The 19,972-nt window shown below is 45.8% G+C and overlaps 1 protein-coding gene across 1 annotated transcript in view; it reads right to left on the reverse strand.

Moving 5' to 3' along the window:
• The window catches only part of LOC119454032 (receptor-type guanylate cyclase Gyc76C-like), a 325,333-nt gene that overhangs the window by 25,080 nt on the left and 280,281 nt on the right, over window positions 1-19,972 (reverse strand). The window contains 12 exon segments of the mRNA XM_037716047.2: window positions 646-795; window positions 4,505-4,685; window positions 6,573-6,644; window positions 7,502-7,606; window positions 8,995-9,150; window positions 13,601-13,706; window positions 14,858-14,936; window positions 15,130-15,235; window positions 15,637-15,795; window positions 15,797-15,840; window positions 17,810-17,951; window positions 19,552-19,724. Coding sequence (XP_037571975.1) covers window positions 646-795; window positions 4,505-4,685; window positions 6,573-6,644; window positions 7,502-7,606; window positions 8,995-9,150; window positions 13,601-13,706; window positions 14,858-14,936; window positions 15,130-15,235; window positions 15,637-15,795; window positions 15,797-15,840; window positions 17,810-17,951; window positions 19,552-19,724 — 1,473 coding nt within the window.

Below are 19,972 nucleotides of genomic sequence, written 5' to 3' on the forward strand. Positions count from 1 at the left end.
TGTTACAACATACAGCTGGCCACGAAACTTTATTAGACACGGTATTTGCAAGAAAGTCGAATTCTCCTGATGCCCTGGCATGTAGAGCACCATTCTTGATACGCTGTAGTTAATTTTGAGTTGTGGACAGTTCAGCAAAGTAATTACTAATTAATTATCATACTATGCGGGTCCGAACTCTAATATCATTTAATTGTTTCTTTTTTTGTACAAGTCTGCCCTTCATGGCCAGAAATAAAGGTGCACAAGTTCTACTTTTCATGATCTGTAAGTGCAACAACTAGATAACAATGAAAAAGAAAGGTAATCACAAGCGCTGTCAATCAACTGAAGCTTTACAGGAAACACATGGCCAATATATACAATGTGGATTGCATTAAAGCTTCAATTGATAGACAGTGCCTGTAATCGTCTCTTCCTTTTTCGTTTTTGTCTAGTAGTTGCACTGACAGATCATGAACATATTCTAACTCACCCAGTTCTCGCTAATGGGGCAGTTCTACTTTTCCTTGATGGGGAACTGCGCTTGGGCACTACAGAATTAATGATACAATGCAAGGGAACCGCCACATCACTATCGTTTGCAGACAGAACGCGTGGCAGGTCTATAGATAGGTGCGAGAACACGTTGGACACTATACTGACCTTTGGGTTCGAGTCGCGTGCTGCCCCAGGGGCCCTGGCGGCCGATGATCTCGTGCAGAATGATGGCGAATGCATACATGTCATCCTTCTGGCTTCCGCGCGGGTAGTGTGACGGGTTACGGAGTACCTCGGGCGATCGCCAGAGCTGGCCTGCGAACATACACAGAGCGTGAGCCATGATGACGATGACAACAATAATGATTTATTGGCATTCCCTTTGAAACGGGGCGTTGACAAATAGTCACATAACCTGCCCGAGTTAATCAGCTATGCTATACATCTTATTCTAGCATTTTGTATACATACCCTTAATCTGTTTTTACTCTTCCTGAAAACTTCTATATCTACCTTGTACCGCTACCTATGCCTGTAATGGATCCGGCTGTGTCAATCTCTATCCTGGAAATTTTTGCACCCATACTCTGAACGTCTCTTGCTTATCTCGACTCGATGGATCGGGTGGACGAGCATCACTGTGTGGCGCTTTCGAAGGGTACTAATCAGAAATATTAGTTTAAAAAGAGCAGAAAGAAAAAGGGAGAGAGAGAGAGCGCACTTTAATTAAAAGCAGTATTTTCTGGCACAGAAGATTAAGTATTCACCTCCATAATTATTCGCCTCCAAGTAAGTATTCGCCTCCATAAGCCACATTTGTTCTTGAGAAACAAGAATGAGGCCGCGGCAAACCAGATGCAGAGATGCGCAATGATGTCATTTTGTTTGTTTACATATTATGCGGATTTTCTTCGGAGATGGAAAAAATAGAACCACCTAGAAGATAACGTCGTGGCAACTACGTCATTGGGTCTTTCTGAGCTTGCTCTACAATATTTACAATCGAGCTTATGCCGTAAAATGAATATTAAAAAAAAACTTGCATAAATAAACAGAGCTAACAGGCTAGCTAATCGGGCTTCAAAATAAGATTAGAGTGAGTAACGTACTCGAGTCGAATACAGACAATATGCAGCCGGCCTCAATCATTTAAGACGTTCAACCTAAAAAAAAGGTTTCAGTTTCGCCTGAAAGGCGAAGCATCGATTGCGATAGCAAATTATTAGACAGCTATACGAAGCAAAGATAGTAGCTTTATCTTCCATATAAACTTGTAAACAATTGCTTACTAACTAAATTAACAAGCATGGTGTCACGCCCGCACAGGCAAACATGAACGCATCTCACCTAATGACCGCGGACACTCGCTATCAAAACGCTGGCGCGAAGAAGCGCAGCCGAAGCAGCGAGCGTATTGACCTTCCTGCTGCCTCTCACTTCAATGCGAACTAAGCAGTGAGAACACAGCGTACACGAAGCTATCAGCTCTTGGTGCACCTAGACTGTCCCCACCGCAGATTGCTCTCAAGATATGGCCCGCACGGTCGTGCTTAGTCGCCACCAAAGTACCCCCCCCTTTCCCATGCCGTGCGCGTGATGGAAGACGTAGCGCTTCCTCCCCGCCTTCCTCTCTCTCGCGCACGAGGTCGAGCCACCATGCTCAGCTCAAACTAGCAGGCTTTCACTCGCACACACAGCATACGGCGCGGGACCACATATTATTGCACTTGGACTTTACACAGAACATCACGGTGACGCCGACAATGACGGTGAAAAATGCGCCTGGAGTGCCCATATTATTGCTCTCGCAATAAAAAGAAAAGCTCCTTTTTCTAATTACATGACTTTACATGCCAAAACCACGATTCAATTATGAGGCACGGTGTGGTGGGGGACTCTAGGATAATTTGGACCACCTGTGGTTCTTTAATGTGCACAAAAATCTAAGTACACGGGTGTGTTCGGATTTTGCCCCCATCGAAATGCGGCTGCCGTGGTCGCGATTCTATCCCGCGACCTCGTGCTTAGCAGCCCAACACTATACACCCTAAAAATGTTTACACCCTTAAGGGTGTTTGCTTGTCGCGCGAGTTACAACCCTACCATTAGGGCCTTAAATAATTTTATATAGGACGACAACGGAGCTCTAACTAGACGTGCGATGACAAAAGATGTAGTTGAAAACTATGTAATCATTCTGACAGCCTGGGGCGCACAGAAATACCCGACAGGGGAACTTCCCAGGGATCGATATGAATTTTATTTAATGCGCATTTTATGTCGCCTGTCACATCTTTCATCATTGATATCACTGACAAGGAGGTGAGGGTTCCTGGCTTCAGCCTCCGCCAGCCTCTCTGTCCACGGCGGACTTGTAAGTGCTGCTGCTTGATGAACTGACGCGAGCGCGCCGAGGTCCGCCATCACCAAGCACCGCGTACTGGCGTCCAGAAATATAATGGGACTCTGAGTGAAATATCGTCCCCTGCCACTTTTCTTTGACGGCATGGGTTTTGACGGTGTTCTAGCTAATTTGTCAGCAAATAAGGTGAACAATGCGTTCGGAAGTAAACGTGGGCTAAACCTGGCCCAACCTGGGATATATTTTCTTTCATATAAACGGGCCTGAAGAAACGAAAGAACATCGCTTAAATCTGATGTCACGCCGAAGACACCGGCAGCATAGTATGCACACAAAATTCTGAAAAGAAAAATTTTGAACGTTATTTTTGAACAATTTTCTTTCTCACTTTTTTTTTCGCAGAGGCAGTCGAAACTTTCCTGTGAAAGAAATGCGATATGGAGTATTTACAGAATGTTCTACCGAACTAAACTCATTCATAGTTTTCCTTCAAACAGACTTGCTCGTGACTGCGAAATTTGCGAAACAAAACGTCGCGCTGATTTCTTTAAATCATTATTTTGTCATACTACAACTAATATATGTAGAAAAAAGTACTGTAGAGGGTTATGGTTTTTACGCCTGAGGTAAATTTCGCAGTTTCTTGTTGCACTAAATTGGTAACTTTTGCACCTACGATATTTGCAATGTATTTGTTTAAATTTTATGCTGTTTCATTCACGCTTGTACTTTTGTATAGCTTCTATAGCACCCTCTGCTGTAATACTTCAATGGCGCTGGAGATAATGTTGACGGACGGACGAACGAAGGAACGAACGGATTAATACATACCCCCCAGCAGTCTGAGCATCACTGTGATGGGAATGATTTGATGACATAACCTGGGTTCGGCACAGTTTACAATGAACTTGACTCTTTTTCCACCAACTCCGCTATTGCCATTCACGTATAATGAACGAACAAACAGATCTCACTCGACGAACAGTATCACATGCACAGTTCTCACTCGATGACTACGTACACTCGCTGTCACAACGCTCACATGATGAAGAGCACCGGAAACGGGAAGCGCACACTTCGTGCTTCCTCTCGCTTCAACGCGTCTCGGAAACTTCAGGTTACGCGACCTCCAACACTAGATGCGCGGAAAGAGAGCGCGTGTCAAACCGCCAGCCATCTCGGCTCGCCCTCAGTCTTTGCACCCGCTGCATACTCACTCCAAGATGCGCTTGGCAGCGCAGCCACGGCCGTGCCATTAGGAGAATATGTGCGCTCATCTGCTCCACCTTCTGTAGCGAGCGCTTTACCCCATGACCTCAAACAGGGCACGCGAGAGGACGGTGCGCATGAAGCCACCATCCTTCTCGGCTCACTATCACGCACTTCCCCTCGCACCTACAGCATAAAGCGCGCGGAGTGCGTTAGGGTCTTACCGCACTTGAACTTAATATTGAACATCACGCCGACGGCGAAAATTTGCCTGGAGTGTCCATGTAATTGTTATAGCAATACAAGTCGCATGTGAGAAAAAGTGAGGCAGGCGTCCTTATAGAAATTCGGTTCTCTTCAGCTGACTTAATTCTCGCTGCTTTCAATTGCCTTTCCGTCAAGATGCGACTGAATAACCGCGCAGGACTTTCCCAAAGAGGGGCGGTGGCTTACTGCGGTACAGTTGGTAGTCCTCCTTGTCGTCCCTGCTTGCGCGCGCCGCCGCATTAGTGGAACGCAGCTCGAGCAGGCCGAAATTCGTGAGTCGCAGCACCCACAGGTTGGTGACGAGCACGTTGGTCGACCTGAGGTTCCCGTGCACCCGCAGGTCGCTCTCGTGCAGGTAGCGCAGGCCCTGCGAGGAACGCACGCAACAAAAGGATTACGCTATAGCGAGAGACCATGGATTGGTGCTCACTACAGTTGCGACAGCATCGCAGTCTCATGTGACCTTATGATGGCGCGGACACGCACAGGCCCAGGCTCAGTTCAGTTCCCTCAGACTGATGCTATAAAGGCTTATTCACACCGGCGAGTGACAGCGTCGCGCGACGAAGTTGGTTGCAAAGTGACCAGTCTCAAATGGTCACTTTGCGACCAACTTCGTCTATTACCAACTTCGACTATTTTGGGCCATTCGCTCGCCGCTCGATTTTTCTGTCGCACGACCATGGTCGCAAAGCTGCTCAGCCAATCAGCGCCGCGCCGAAAGTGATATGTGTTTTCATCCGGCGGTCGTCCACGCCAAATGCAATGTCCACACCACCATGCAGACACAGGCCGGGTGTCTTGTCTTGTGATGCTGGGACGCAGCAGTTGCAGCAACGTGTCGAATGTACGTGGTTGCATTCAAATGGAAGCTAAACAGCAGGAAAAGAAAGCACAACACAAACCCCTTTTTCCAGCTGCCGTTCGTTGGATGAGCACGCCACCCAAAGGTGAACAGTGGGTAAACAGCTTCGCTTTAATGTTATGCACCGATTCCCATGCAACGCGAACTAGAAATTATGACTTACTCTCGATAACACTCGTTGACATGCACGCAAAGTTCGGGCAGGAGGCGGCTCGCGTGGCCGGCCACTTCTCGCGAGTGGAGGCAGGGGCGTGCCCAGAAGTGTCACGTTTTCTTCGGAGGCTTCCGCGCTGCCACAGCTGACACCACGGCAGAGCACATCCGCACAGGGACGACGTCTTCCTCTTCACTCGAATTAAAATCCGGCCATCGCTCGAATTAAAATCCATGGCTCAAAACCAATGTACACAGTGCCAACGAAGTGCGCATGAATGCGTATATTCCTAGAGTCTCTCACTGAGAACGATAATCTCCGGGATTGCGACTTGCAGGTCGCGCTCAGCCGGGCTTGTCGGTGTGAGCATCGGTCGCCTTCGGTTGCTCTTTGGCTGCGAGTCGCAAATGGTCGCGCGACCTCCTCAAGTCGCCAGCGTAATTGAGCCTTAAGCGTTACAGAACTTTAGCTCGTTCGTATACAGGATGTTTCACTTAACTTGGGCCAAACTTTAAAATATGCAAATGCTACGTAGGGGGACAGAATTACGGTAATGTTGTTTGCCGCTGCTTGGAGATACTGAGATTATCTTTTGCATTCTGCCTAATTAGATAATTAGTGTCAATTAATTAATCAACTTCTCATTTATTACAATTAGATGAAAAGTGTCAATCATAAAATTTTAGAGCAACATGAGAAACTCCCGATACAGCTTTCTGTTGCTAAATACGTTCTACATAAAGTGTTTTTCGGAGTGTCAAAGAAGCGCGAGAATACACGCAAAGTGCCTAGAGTGGCCTGCACCGCGGCAATTTTGTGTGTATTCGCGTTGATAATAGATTGAATTCGCAGTTGCATACAACTGCGGCTGTTTTTGTGTTGTATAACTACTTGCCGAAAGGGAAGAAATTGAGCTAGTTTAAACTAATATTTACGTTGCTCTAGGTTATTTTTTGTCACAAAAACCACGAGAATTTAGTTGGCACCAGAGAAGAGTTTGCTTATGACAAGTGAAACTTTTTGTATATCTCGAGTTGTTTCAATGAGATCTTATAATGTACTGTGTGAATCTCGTCGAAGTGGTATTAAGAAAAGAAAGAAAAAAGGTAGTCGGAAAAGTGACCTTATCAATGCGTGATTAACTGCAACACTGCTACGGCATCAGTGTAATTAATCTCACTTACAACGCTAATAGGCACAACTATTGCAATCAATATAGCAGTTCGAGAGCTTACCTTTATGATGTCGAAAACGAACGAAGCGATGAACATGTTGTCCAACTTTATGACGTCATTCTCCAGAATGTCCTAGAAAAAGACAAGGGACACAGCTGTTGTTGCAGTAGGCCTGGGCCTCGCAAACTATGCATGACTGTAGAGTTGATAACGGCTCAACGTCAAAACCTATTTGTGCTACGTATAACACTGTCGACGAACCTCGATCCTATCTGAACATAAGAGCACATAAGCTTTTTAGCTGTTAATTCCAGCTACACACAGACCAGACATACTTGCAGCGACATTTACCATGCTTGTTTGTTTGTAATATGCTCCACAGTTGGGGCTTTAATTAGCATAAACAACAGTGACGAGTACCAGGGGAAGCATATTTGCGCAAGAGGAATTAAAGATTTAAAATAAAGGCAGTAAAAAGGATACAGGGTGGGCCCTACACGAGCACAGGCGACTAACTCGCCCATCAACATATTTTAGTGACTAGTGTTACTGCACATGCCCCGCGTAATATACAGTAACTCTATTAGTGACGGGCAAACCACAACAGAATGTGCCAGGCTTCTAAACCAAGCAACTCCAGCAAAAACGCACCTCTAATGAAGTCTGTCGTTTGCCTGTAGAATGCACATGAGAATACCGAGCCATTAACGCTAACGATAAAAGAAGAAATATACTTAATTCGCTATCCCGATAGAACACGATGATTGAAAGTAACGACCAAGTGAGCAGTTCCACCAGTTGACAGATGAATGTTTAACAATTCAACCGTCAAGCGGCTATCTCAAGATGGCTGAATCTCAATATCCACGGGCGGTCTTCCCATTCCGTCTCTCATTAAGAGAAATGTGGTAGCCTAAACGACCGAGCCTCATCTAACTTTTTTTAGCCTCATCAAACGACCAAGTCGTTCCGCAGTTTTATGCACGTACCTGCAGGTTTCCTTTGACGCACAGCTCGGAGACGGCGTAGATGCAGTTGGGCTCCACGCAGGCTCCCACGAAAGGGTTCAGGTTCTCGTGGTGCAGCTCGCGCATCTGAAACGTGGAAACACCCGTCACGGTACATCGCCTTGATTGTTCGCTCGATTGTTCACTTGCTCCCGTATTCTAGAACGTTCCTCCACTGAAAACTCCACCTCCACTCAAGAAAGCAGATAGCAGCGCCGCCCTTCGACAGAAGAGGCCACTGCGATTCATGATTGTCAATCGCAAGCCTTGGGAATGTAGCGTCACCTTCAGCCGAGGGGCGGCGCTGTGCTCAACTCGGGGGGGGGGGGGGAGGAAGAGCTTCGAGTGGAGGCATCATTTGTGAATACGGCGGGTGGCCACACATCAGGAAACGACACCAAATAATATGAAGGTGACAGGATGATGGCCGGTGAGATAAATATGTGCTTTGAGGGCTGGCGGCCCGCGCACACCACAAGATCTCGAAGGCCATGGTAAATCAGCTTGATTTCTTTGCATGGCCCTACGTCTCGTGTGCACGCCTTTGCACACCAATGCCATCTACACAAGCTCACGTACACGCCACCCGAGCCTCTGATACCGTCGCAATCATTTCAATATTCCAAAAAGCTCACGAGGCCGACTTTCGAAATCTTGGCCCTTAACTCTTTAGATTAGAACATGGGAACATGCAAGAACATTGGTGTAACCAATGTGAGCTAAAGGCAGTGCTTGGCAGGTGTGCTGATATAGATAAACCACTTACGCAATGCTAAACATGCGCTGCACATTATTACACAACTGTATTAAAAAGACAACGTAATATATACAAGTACAATGCGATAGATAAATTACCTGAATATGAAGATAAATATAGGCATATAACAATCAATTAAAACAATATGTATTTATTTACATAAATACAATGCATTAGAAGAATCGATGATGAAGAAATACGCAATTATATAAGTCCGCAGCTGCGCTCACTGCAGAAAACCCTAATTTCTGAAGAACTTCTCACCACAACCTATAAAATTGGCTTTGGTTTTTGCTCATGTGGCAACATTCTCCAAAACTGGGCGCCTTGCGAGTTTGATCATCTTCATCAGTCTGTAGAGGGTTGAAACAAACTGAGAGTGACTTCTTGTCGCACGATTAAGCCACCAAAGTAGCCTCAGAAAACTATGAATCAAGCCAAATAAAGCGCTGTAATGTCCACCTCAACAACAGGGCTTCAAAAGAGGCCGTATCGGAGGACTTTTGATCGGAGTCTTCGCATTCCGCTCCTATGGGAATGTGGCCGGCGCAGTTAGGAATCAAACCCGGGACCTTGCGCTCGGCAGCAGAGCACCATAGGCATTGAGCCATCGCAGCGTTATAATGTTACTCGTGATGCAAGTGATACTTTGTGTTTGCACTTGTTCGCAAAAAGCCTTAGAAGCCTCTTGTACAGCTACAGCGACCGGAGCTCTCACCAGTTTCATCTCCTTCTTGACTGCTCGCGGGATGTCGGCCGACCGGCGGTGGTAGACGAGCTTCTTCACGTATGTCATGGTGCCTCGGTAGCGGTACGTGTCCCCGGACAGGTTCATCATTCGGGAGTCGCTCACCATCTGGCTGATCAGGCTGAGCTAACGGCGACCACGAGAGTGAGAGAGAGAGAAAAAAAAGGGGTATACGGCAAAGCGCCTCATCACCGTAGCAGAATATTCAATGGCGATTTAGCAGTACATGCGAGAGAAATGCGTTAGGCACTACGTCGCACATCTTTTGAGGTCCCGGATGCGTGATTTAGACCGCATTCACCACATTGCAAAGTATCGTCCAGGAGCTCACTTGACACACGTCCTGAGGAGTAAAGTGCAACTGACAGTGGTAGACCACCGTCATTCCAATATACAGGGTGCCCCAACTATCGTGCACCAAGATTTAAAGATAGCCGGAATGAAAAAAATACACTGAGTATCTCCAAGCGACGGCTAACAACGTTACCTTGGTTCTGTCCAGCTACATGGCATTTGCATATTTTTAAATCTTGGTGCATGACAGTTGGGACACCCTGTGTATATATATATATATATATATATATATACAGGTATATACCGTGTGTCCCAGCTAACATTAGCCAATCTATTCGAAGAAAAAAAGCATTAAAAAATCATGGTGCAAAATACGACTACAAGCCCTACGGTGTTCGATCGTCAGAGGTCTGAACACCGAACATCATAGATCTTACCATCGTATCTTGCACAGTGTTTTTTAAATCTTTTTTTTTCCTTTAACATATTTACTGACATTAACCTGGGGCCCTCTATATACTATATAATCAGCCTATTTTTATGTACACTGCAGCACGAAGGCTTTTCCCAGCAGGCTCCAATTCACCCCGTCTTGCGCTAGCCGAATTGCTGATTCCACACACACACACACACACACACACACACACTTTTTTTATCATGGGGTCTTTAGTGCCAAAACCACGATTTGATTGCGAGGCATGCCATAGTGAGGGACTCCAGATTAATTTTGACTACCTAGGGTCCTTTAACGTGCACCCAATGCACGGTACACGGGCACTTTCAGATTTCACCCCCATTGAAATGGGGACGCTGTGGCCGGGATTGAATCCCGCGCCCTCGGGCTTAGTAGAGCATCGCCATAGCGACTACGCCACATAAATACACTTATGTATGTACGTATGTATGCACGTTTGTATGGACGTATGTATGTATGTATGCACGTATGTATGCATGTATGTATGTACGTATGTATGTATGTATGTATGTATGTATGTATGTATGTATGTATGTATGTATGTATGGATGTACGTATGGATGTATACCTCTACCACGTGACTGGCTTCCCACACTTCACATACAGTTTTTCCCACTTTGATACTCCTAATGCGAACACATTAAAAAAAAGCATGCACATCCCACTCGCTATAGGAATCTATGCAAGTGAAGTTTTGATGAGCTGGCAAGGACAAAGCGGCACATCACGATAAGAAACGTGCAGTGACGACGAACGCTACCTGTAACCTTGTCCATATCAGTCATCAGTCAGGATGGCGCACTTCGCAGAGTAAACTGGGGGCGCGATGTCAGTAAACTGGGGGCGCGATTCTGGGGGCGCGATGTCCTCGAGCGATCACTTTCGGTAGTGCTTCGGATCACCTTCTCGAGATTTCGTGTCAATCGGCACCGGACGCGACGGAGAGGAACCGTTGAAAGCGTGTTAAGCACTGTGCGAAGACGGCGAGCTTGACACGATGACAGAAACGCTGACAATCCGTATGCGCTGACGCGTACGAGTGATCGAAGGTAATGACGGAGCGAAGGTGATCGTTTCCCCAACACGGACAGTATGGTGAATACACTAGCGACAGCTTCTATTCGACAGCGACACGTCAGTTATCGGGGAAGTAGGCAAAGAAAAATTCGCTCTTTAAAGCGCAGATCAGTGGACGATATGCACTGTCGAAGTCATAGAGATCTTCTCACAATTACCCAGAGGCAAAAAAATGCTGCCCCACTCGTTCGCCTTAGTTTAACGAATAAGGATCGAGTTGGAATCTCTTAGGCATAGACGTAGTTAGCCCCCTTACTTGATATTGATGTGCACGACGGTTCTCTGGCGGCGATAACGATCTCTTGCACACATATTTAGTGCACTTTCCCCCAAATAAATTTGGTGGAAGTTAATGCTTTGCATTCGCCTCTACACCTTCAGCTATTTCGATATACTTGTACGTACGTACGTGTGCATCTGATGTGCTAAACCTCTCTGTTATCTGAAAGCATCGTAGCTCTTATTTCTTTTTTTTGTGTCGACTATTTTACTAGTAGAAAACAGTTTCACTTTGTGACTATTCATTACTTTCAGTAATAGAGAGAGTATTAACATGGCGTCATGTACGCCATTTGGTAGTCCTATTCGCTTTTCCCACTGGGCTGCTGCAGATAAGTAAATTTAGATAAAGCGCAGTTTATCCCCATGCTGGCTATACGACAAGATGGCGACATCGAGGATGTTAGTGCATATCCCCTTATACTGTGATGTGAAATATTCTGTAACATTCGATGTCCTCACAACAATCCTTGAATGCGTATTTTTACCCTGACAAATATTACGCATGAAATTCAGTTCCATCTCAACAAAGCAATCTTTAGAAGGCAACAAAAAGGCTAAACAAAGACGACCTAATTTCTACATCGGCGTTTGTCAGAGTTTCAGCGAGAAGTCGCCGTAGTTTTAACTACGCTCGCAAATGGGGGCGGGGAGCAGAGAACGCGTTGCACTATGGCGAAACTCTTTATGGTGAAATGTAGCAGACGATGGTCACGAGAAACAGCGCAGTGTTGCCTGCTTCACCCGTCACCTCGTCTGGGCTGTTTTGCCATAACTTGAACGTAAACCGACAAGCCCAACTTAAAACTCTTGCTCATTATTAAGGCAAATGCCTTATATGTATCATCGTTCAGTCGACCTTCAAAGTCCTTGAGCGACAACGCGGAGACAACACGAAAGGTACAAGAACTATCATCATCAATGGCTCATACCCCCGTAAGTACTCACATCCCCGTAAGCAAGCACGATGGATGATACAGCGAATTAGGATGGATGATAAAGCAAATTAAGTGGGATGACTAAGCGAATTAAGTGGATGAATCAGGCGAGTTAAATGCAATAGAATTAAGATTGATGACTAAGCGATTTAAGAGGATGGGTAAGCAAACTCCACACCGCTCTCTTCCTGTCTCTTAACGTTAGTCCTAAGATTTTTCGTTCCATTGCTCTTTGTGCGGCCCTTAACTTGTTCTCGAGCTTCTTTGTTAACCTCCAAGCTTCTGCCCCATATGTTAGCACCGGTAGAATGCAATGATTGTACACTTTTCTTTTCAACGACAGTGGTAAGCTCCCAGTCAGGATTTGGTAATGCCTGCCGTATGCACTCCAACCCAATTTTATTCTTCTGTAAATTTCTTTCTCGTGATCAGGGTCCCCTGTGAGTAATTGACCTAGATAAACGTACTCCTTCACAGACTCTAGAGGCTGACTGGCGATCCTGAATTCTTGTTCCCTTGCCAGGCTATTGAACATTATCTTTGTCTTCTGCATATTCATCTTCAACCCAATTCTTACACTTTCTCGATTAAGGTCCTCAATCATTTGTTGTAATTCGTCTCCATTGTTGCTGAATAGGACAATGTCATCTGCAAACCGAAGGTTGCTGAGATATTCGCCGTTGATCCTCCCTCCTAAGCCTTCCCAGTCTAAGAGCTTGAATACTTCTTCTAAGCATGCAGTGAATAGCATTGGAGAGATTGTGTCTCCTTGCCTGACCCCTTTCTTGATAGGTAACTTTCTACTTTTTTTGTGGAGAACCAAGGTAGCTGTGGAATCCTTGTAGATGTTTGCTAAGATATTCACGTATGCCTCCTGTACTCCTTGATTACGCAATGCCTCAATGACTGCTGGTATCTCTACTGAATCAAATGCTTTTTCATAATCTATGAAAGCCATGTAGAGAGGTTGATTGTACTCCGCAGATTACCTGATTTATGACATGGATATGATCCATCGTAGAATATCCCTTCCTGAAGCCAGCCTGTTCTCTTGGTTGGCTGAAGTCAAGTGTTGCCCTGATTCTATTGGAAATTATCTTGGTGAATATTTTATACAATACTGAAAGCAAGCTAATGGGTCTATAATTCTTCAGTTCTTTAACGTCTCCCTTCTTATGGATAAGTATAATGTTGGCGTTCTTCCAGCTCTCTGGTACACATGAAGTTGTGAGGCATTGCGTATAAAGGGCCGCAAGCTTTTCAAGCATGATATCTCCTCCATCTTTGATTAAATCTACTGTTATTCCATCTTCTCCAGCAGCTTTTCCCCTGGTCATGTCTTTCAAGGAAGTAGACTAAGCTAATTAAGTGGGATGTCAACTTCATGTGTCTGTCTTTAATGCATCGGCAGTTCGGCTTTCGTTTTCAAGTTGCCTTAGCGATGACATAAGAGACCCTGTGATCTTTTGCCATTTGCATATGATCCCGATAAACAGCGACGTGACAGACTCACCTTGCTTATTCCGTGCTTTGGGCCAGTCAAGGTGGTCAGGGGCTCCAGCTCCCGCTTGTCAATCATCCAGAGGAGACCTGCGATCTCCTGCTCGTACTTCCAGTTCCTGGGTTCAAGCACCACCGAGAGTGCATTTGAAGCGCAAACTGGCATGAGATGCGCCTTCAAGCGGCGACAAATGCATCGTCCTACCAGACTACCAGTTGTGCTATGCGTGCTATACCCAGTGGTACGACTGGTTTGTCAGATGATGGTCACAATAAAGCGGTAACATGCTCGCTTGCATTTATAGTGACTTGCGTTTTCAATATGACGAGCTTGAAAAAAAATTCGCACTTACCGCTGCTTTGTTTCTGGTAACGTTTAGCAGCAAGATCTCATTAAAAAAAAATCCGCATTGTCCAATGCCCCACAACACTTAACTGTCCCCTTCGCTTACAAGAAAAGAAAATGTAAACATGATTGTACGCCCACGTGCGTCATCATTGCAGGAGTGAGGTGATTAAATAACATGCACTGGCTTAGCCACCTGTCAGCAAGAAAATTATTTAAAAATTAAATCATGGGGATTTCACACCCCAAATCTACACTGTAGTTTATGAGCGACACCGTAGCGGATGTTTCTGAATTTATTTTACCCACCTGGAGTTCTTTGACGTGCTCTCAGAGCACGGTACACGATAGTTATTTTTGCATTGAGCCCGTACGGAAAAGCCACGGCCGCCGCGGCAGGTAATCGATCCCGCGACCTCACGCTGAGCAGCGCAATGACAGAGCTATTATCTAGCTACCACGGCGGGTCTGCAAATAAAGGACCAGACGAACAAGGCAAAAAACTATATTGCCTAGTGCTTTGTTGATCGATGTTGGACCGAACGACGCAATCGTGTGAAATATGAGCGAGGAGAAAACTGAGGTCAGGCTAATGACCTGCTTCACAATTGTTAGAACATAAAAAACAGGTCACTGTCTTTGGAAACGTGCAGACGTAGGACAAAGTAAAATGACATATTGAAAAATGGCAGAAGCTCTGGAAATAAAAAGAAAAAAACGACAGGTGTTGCAATTCGAAGACCTGTTATCTATCAACCCCACCCCCCCGCTGGCAGAGATCCTGGGTGCGCTACTGGTTAAGCCTCACTGAACCTCATAAAAACGCATACACACACTCCATTAGCCAGTAGTTGTTACATCTGCATACAATTATATTTTCACGGATGGTCAATCGAAAAGGAACACGCTTATAACGCATCTCACCTGTAAACGACCGTTGCGAACACGGACACCAGAATGAGCAGGACACCGAGCACACTGGCTAGTATCTCTCGCCGATTATCTGCAAAGAATAGAAGACACCGCATATGTATACGCATTATTCTCTCAATAATGACACTGTGTGCTAGTGGCGATGAAGGAGTTGACCCGTTACCAGAAAGTCCGAATAAAGAATGTAACTTCTACTTCGACTACACCTTGTACACAGAAAGAAAGAAGAACAAAATGGAAAAAGAAACTGTAGAGAGCCTTACCCAGCGGTGCAATGCAACCAGAACCGTCGTAGCCGCACGGCGGCTCTTCCAGAGGTGGCTGTCCGCCCTTCCAGAGAAGGGTGCTGTTGGTACTCAGCTCGAACTCCTTTACACGACACCGGGGTTTTGGAGGAGGGAAAAGAAGGCTGACTTTTAAAACTGCCAGAATGTCTCGCATACGAAAACGACACTATACACTGTAAAATAATTTACACCCTTACAAGTGAGAAAAGGGTGTCATTGTGTTATAACTCACATCCATATATTATGCAAATATACTGTTTAATAAGCGGTGTCCAAATGTCACACCACGCGACTGGCTCCCTCGGAGTAACAGAAGCCAATCTTGAAGGCCATGCTTCTCTGCACACTGCAAGCGCCGGAAGCAATCGCTGGAGACCGAAACACGTCATAGTCGGCATGTTTTGGGCACCACATCCCTATGCTGGCCAGCTTCGCTATGATTCTTCAGATACATAAGTAAATGGCAGGGACTCGGTGACTCACGGCCGTCTCATCGTCGACGTACTTGAAGCCGCCGACGGGCTGGAAGAGCCGCTCTATGACCACGTGCGAAGCCCGACGGGCGCTGGCCAGCCGGTCGCGCACCCTGGTGGCAGCCTCGTCAGACACGGGCAGGAAGGCGAGCACCGTGTAGTTGCCCTCCACAGTCGCCCTTGGGCGTGATACTCATCTCGGCGGTAGTCACACCTGCGTTCACAAAATACCAGAGAAGGCTATAGAAAGACGGCCATAGGTGGCTCAACTCGTGTAGTAGTAGTAGTTACTAGTAGTAGCAGCTGGTGGCAGCTAGTAGTAGTAGTAGTAGTAGTAGTAGTAGTAGTAGTAGTAGTAGTAGTAGTAGTAGTAGTAGTAGTAGTAGTAGTAGTAGTAGTAGCAGCAGCAGTACTAGCAACACTGGTATTAGCAGTAGTGGCAGAAGTAGTATTACTGTACCTTGGCAAATGGCAACTATCGAGACAGCTCTGCCTATCTTCTCTTCCTTTACGTTGCATTTTCTGTCTCAAAACTGTTTCGAACAGCGGCCTTATGAGGGTTATACCATGTGTTCCATGTAACTTGTGCAAAATTCTAAAATGTGCAAGTGCCACGTAGATGGAGTGAACCAAGCTAATGTTGTTTGCTGCTGCTTGGAGCAAGTCAGAGCTACATAATTAGTTATTACAGTCAAACGCCTGTAGAATGAAATGCTCACGGGACCTCCAATATACTTCATTATACTAGAGCACTTCGTTCTAAAGGTCGCATACCATACCGCTCACAATACAGCCAGGCTAAACATGCACGTTCAATAAAAGAAAACCTTTATCTAACATGAATTCGAGAGAGACTAGTGAAGTATAAGTCCCGACTTCTTTTTTTTTGCACACAGCTTGTCCTACAGAATGTGCGATTGCAGCCAACCTTATTGCATCGAGGTTGACAGCATACTCAGCTGTGAAACGGAGAAGTATATACGCGAAGTAAAGTAGTGGGTCATCGAGTGCTGCAATCGCCTTCCTTGCCGTCAAAATTTGTGATTCCTTACAGGATCTTCATCCCCAGTTGCCTACTCAGACATTCGCGTCCTTTCCACCCTAGACGGCTTAAAGATGTCGTCAGTTGTCAGTTACGGTTACACCATCACTTCGTCGTGAAATGCGACGTGTGCGTCAGCTGACGCATTACACAATAAGCAGCGTACGAGTTGAACAACTCTTGAAGCAGTACAGCAGGACTACTTCTGAAATGGGTAAACCTGTAAAGTGCGTAGCTAGCGCTGCCATTAGGGATAGCGCAGAGTGGACTTCGCTGACGTATGCGGAGAGCAGAGGCTGCACCGCTACGTGGAATTCATTGTGAAGCAACAAATTAGCCGCCGTGACACCAAATTCCTTCGTTGTATACATGCATATTCGTTTTAGTGGTCTTCGTTGTAAAGGCGTTCACAATGCATATGAAAGATATAGGAATTCGGCTGGGACATAATCAATCCTTCGTTATGCAGGTCATTTCGCTGTAGAGGCGCTTGTTGTAAAGGCGTTAGACTGTATTATTTACCAAATTTATTAAATGTGATAATCACAGCAACAGTGCCAACGAGAAAAATTGTAGACTATCCTCGAAAATTCCCGATTCAGCGTTTTGTTGCTCAATACCTGCTACATACAAGTTTTTTTCCTAGCCGGGAAGAAGCCCGCGAAACGTTTCGTGGACTTATATAAACAACGCTTCCTCGTGGTATTTAACACTTGAACGCATTGCAAGTGCTTGTTGTTGCAAGCATTGCTAACATTTCTAAGCCAACATCTCCAGCTCTCATTAAAATTAATTTGTCTGTCTTAATTTATGGTAACACAGGTTGGCTGAGATGAAGAAGGAAGAGCGGCAAACACGCAGGACCATTACCTGCTCACTTACAAATGGTTTTATGAGCTGCCTCATTAGGCGCAGATAACTTTGACGTCATCCCCAACAGAGCACAGTCAGAAACTGATGGCATGGAGCAGAGCTAAACACCTAGGAACCGGACGACAACATCCTGAGCTTTCGCAATTTCGCAATCATGACCTTGATTAACAAAGTATTTCTGAGTTCATATATGTTCCTTATGCTTTTGTCTCATGGAGACGACGATGCAAGCAAAAGAAAAAAACCAATAAACGGTATTGTCTCTCACTCTTGTAGCGTTTCCTGCCTATGATCTCCCGAATGACGGCTCGGCCGTCGGTGATGCTGTGGTTCTTGCGGATCAGAGCAGTCACGGCGTCGGCGTACAGCATCACCGAGTCGTACAGGTACGACGCATACTCCGTGATGTGCTGCACAAAGAAATAGGCTGGCCGAAAGGCAAGGGGAGGGTGTCAGACTCCGAGCAAAGGGTTATCTTAGGTACTTTGAGCATCGCTATCAGTAAAGCAGGAAAGTAAGTAATGAGTGCATTAAAACAGTACTTACTAACCGATGGAGCTAGAACTTGCATAACAAAACAGAAAACAAAAAGTCACAGTTTCGCCCAAAAGGCAAAGCATCGATTGCAATAGAAAATTGCAGTAGTATAGACAGCTATACGAAGTAAGGGTAGCAGTTCTATCGGCGGTAAAAATGTGCAAACATTCGCTTACTAAATAAATTAACAAGCATGGTGTCAGTGGGCACAGGTAAACATGAACACATCACACTCGATGACCACGGGCACTCGCTGTCAAAATGCTGGCGTGAGGAAGCGCGGCAGCAGCAGCGAGCGAATTCGTGGTGTCTATCGCTTCAACGCAAACTGAGTGGCGAGAACACAGCACGCACAAAGGTATGAGCCATATGGGGGGGGGGTGTTGTAATGGGTGAGTTGGTACTTTTCTTTGGCACCCACTTCTGTTGTTCTAACAGACCGCCTGCTATTTACTGTATGCAGTGAATAACCTGCTAGCTTACACTTCTTGCCAGTTTATGGCGATTAGAATAGCGGCTAAACATGCTTGCTGCATATACCGCCGTATAGGTGACATTGGCGCAACTCAGAATGAGTGAACAAAAAGTAAAAAAATAAATACAAGACGTAGGAGACGGCGGGATTGGGGGAGGCGTTCGGGGCTCAACAAGACGTCATCAATTACCAAATGACCCAAACCACTAACCTTGTCCTACCGTGTAGTCATCGGCAGTAGTAACACACCAAATCATCAACCCTATAATTAAAGATGACCGAATAAACTGCCTGTTTACTGTTATTTACTACCTAATTTGGTTATATGCTGTCGATGACCATTCACCAACTCCTCCGAAACACATCTGCTCGGTTTAGGGCCGACCTCTGAAAAAACTCGTGGCCACTCAAGGCGACCCTACCACGTGATCCACTGTGGATGCTGAGAGTCTCTACACGGGCATGGACGCATTCTTGTATTGTTCTACCTACAGTTGGCAACAAGAGTTCACGGGACACGTGATTTGAGAAAAAAGCTGAATTCCCACAAAAAGTCCTGGTCTCATAGCGTCAAAATTCAAATCTTCAATCTGTAGTAGTTCATCCGACCTGCAGAAATTCACATTTGCCATAGAACCTGAGTCCTGTAAACTTTTGCGGCCGACTGTATACCTTCTCCATTCGTCCTTGTGCACGTGCCATGACAACTCGAATGCAATCGAACCAGGATATACCAAACCACATAAGCGAATTATTGTGTAACTAACAGCAGTAAAATTCCCTGGAAAATTTTCGTATATATTTTTTTTCATATCGAATTACCTATATATCTCAAACTTTTTCGTGATCCCCTTAAGATTCGATATATCCGGGTTCGACTGTATCCTCAAATAAGGACGCGCCCATGCCACGGCGCGGTGCAGCAATGGCGGCCGGAGATCACGCGATATCTCGCTAGTGCACGGGGAAAACGAGAGGTGGCGCTCGAGAACACGCACCTTCTTGAAGATGGCCGGTCCAGGAGGAAAGTTGAACGGCTCCTTCTGGTTGTACTCTCGCACTTTCTCGATAAATTCCGAGTACGAGTCGCCAGCGGGCGGCCTGGGCAGGATCACCATCAGCTGACTGCACGCGTCACTCAGGGCACGAATGTCCTTCTCGGGAACCTTCCCTACGTGGAACGGCAACGGGGACACGGTGTCAAGAGAAAGTACGCAAGACACCGCGATGGCACAAAGTGCGCGATCTATACATTACGTACACGCCGCGTAAACGGCTCGTTTTGATTGACAACCCCACAGGGGGCATTAGTATCGGGAAACTAAGGCGTCACATTCATGCACAGGTAAACAAAACGCACAGGACTCACGTGACCCCTGTATTCCAGAACGCTTATCAAATTGACACTTCGCCTCGACT

Source organism: Dermacentor silvarum, chromosome 5 (genome assembly GCF_013339745.2).
Source record: "Dermacentor silvarum isolate Dsil-2018 chromosome 5, BIME_Dsil_1.4, whole genome shotgun sequence".
NCBI classification, from domain to species: Eukaryota; Metazoa; Arthropoda; class Arachnida; order Ixodida; family Ixodidae; genus Dermacentor; species Dermacentor silvarum.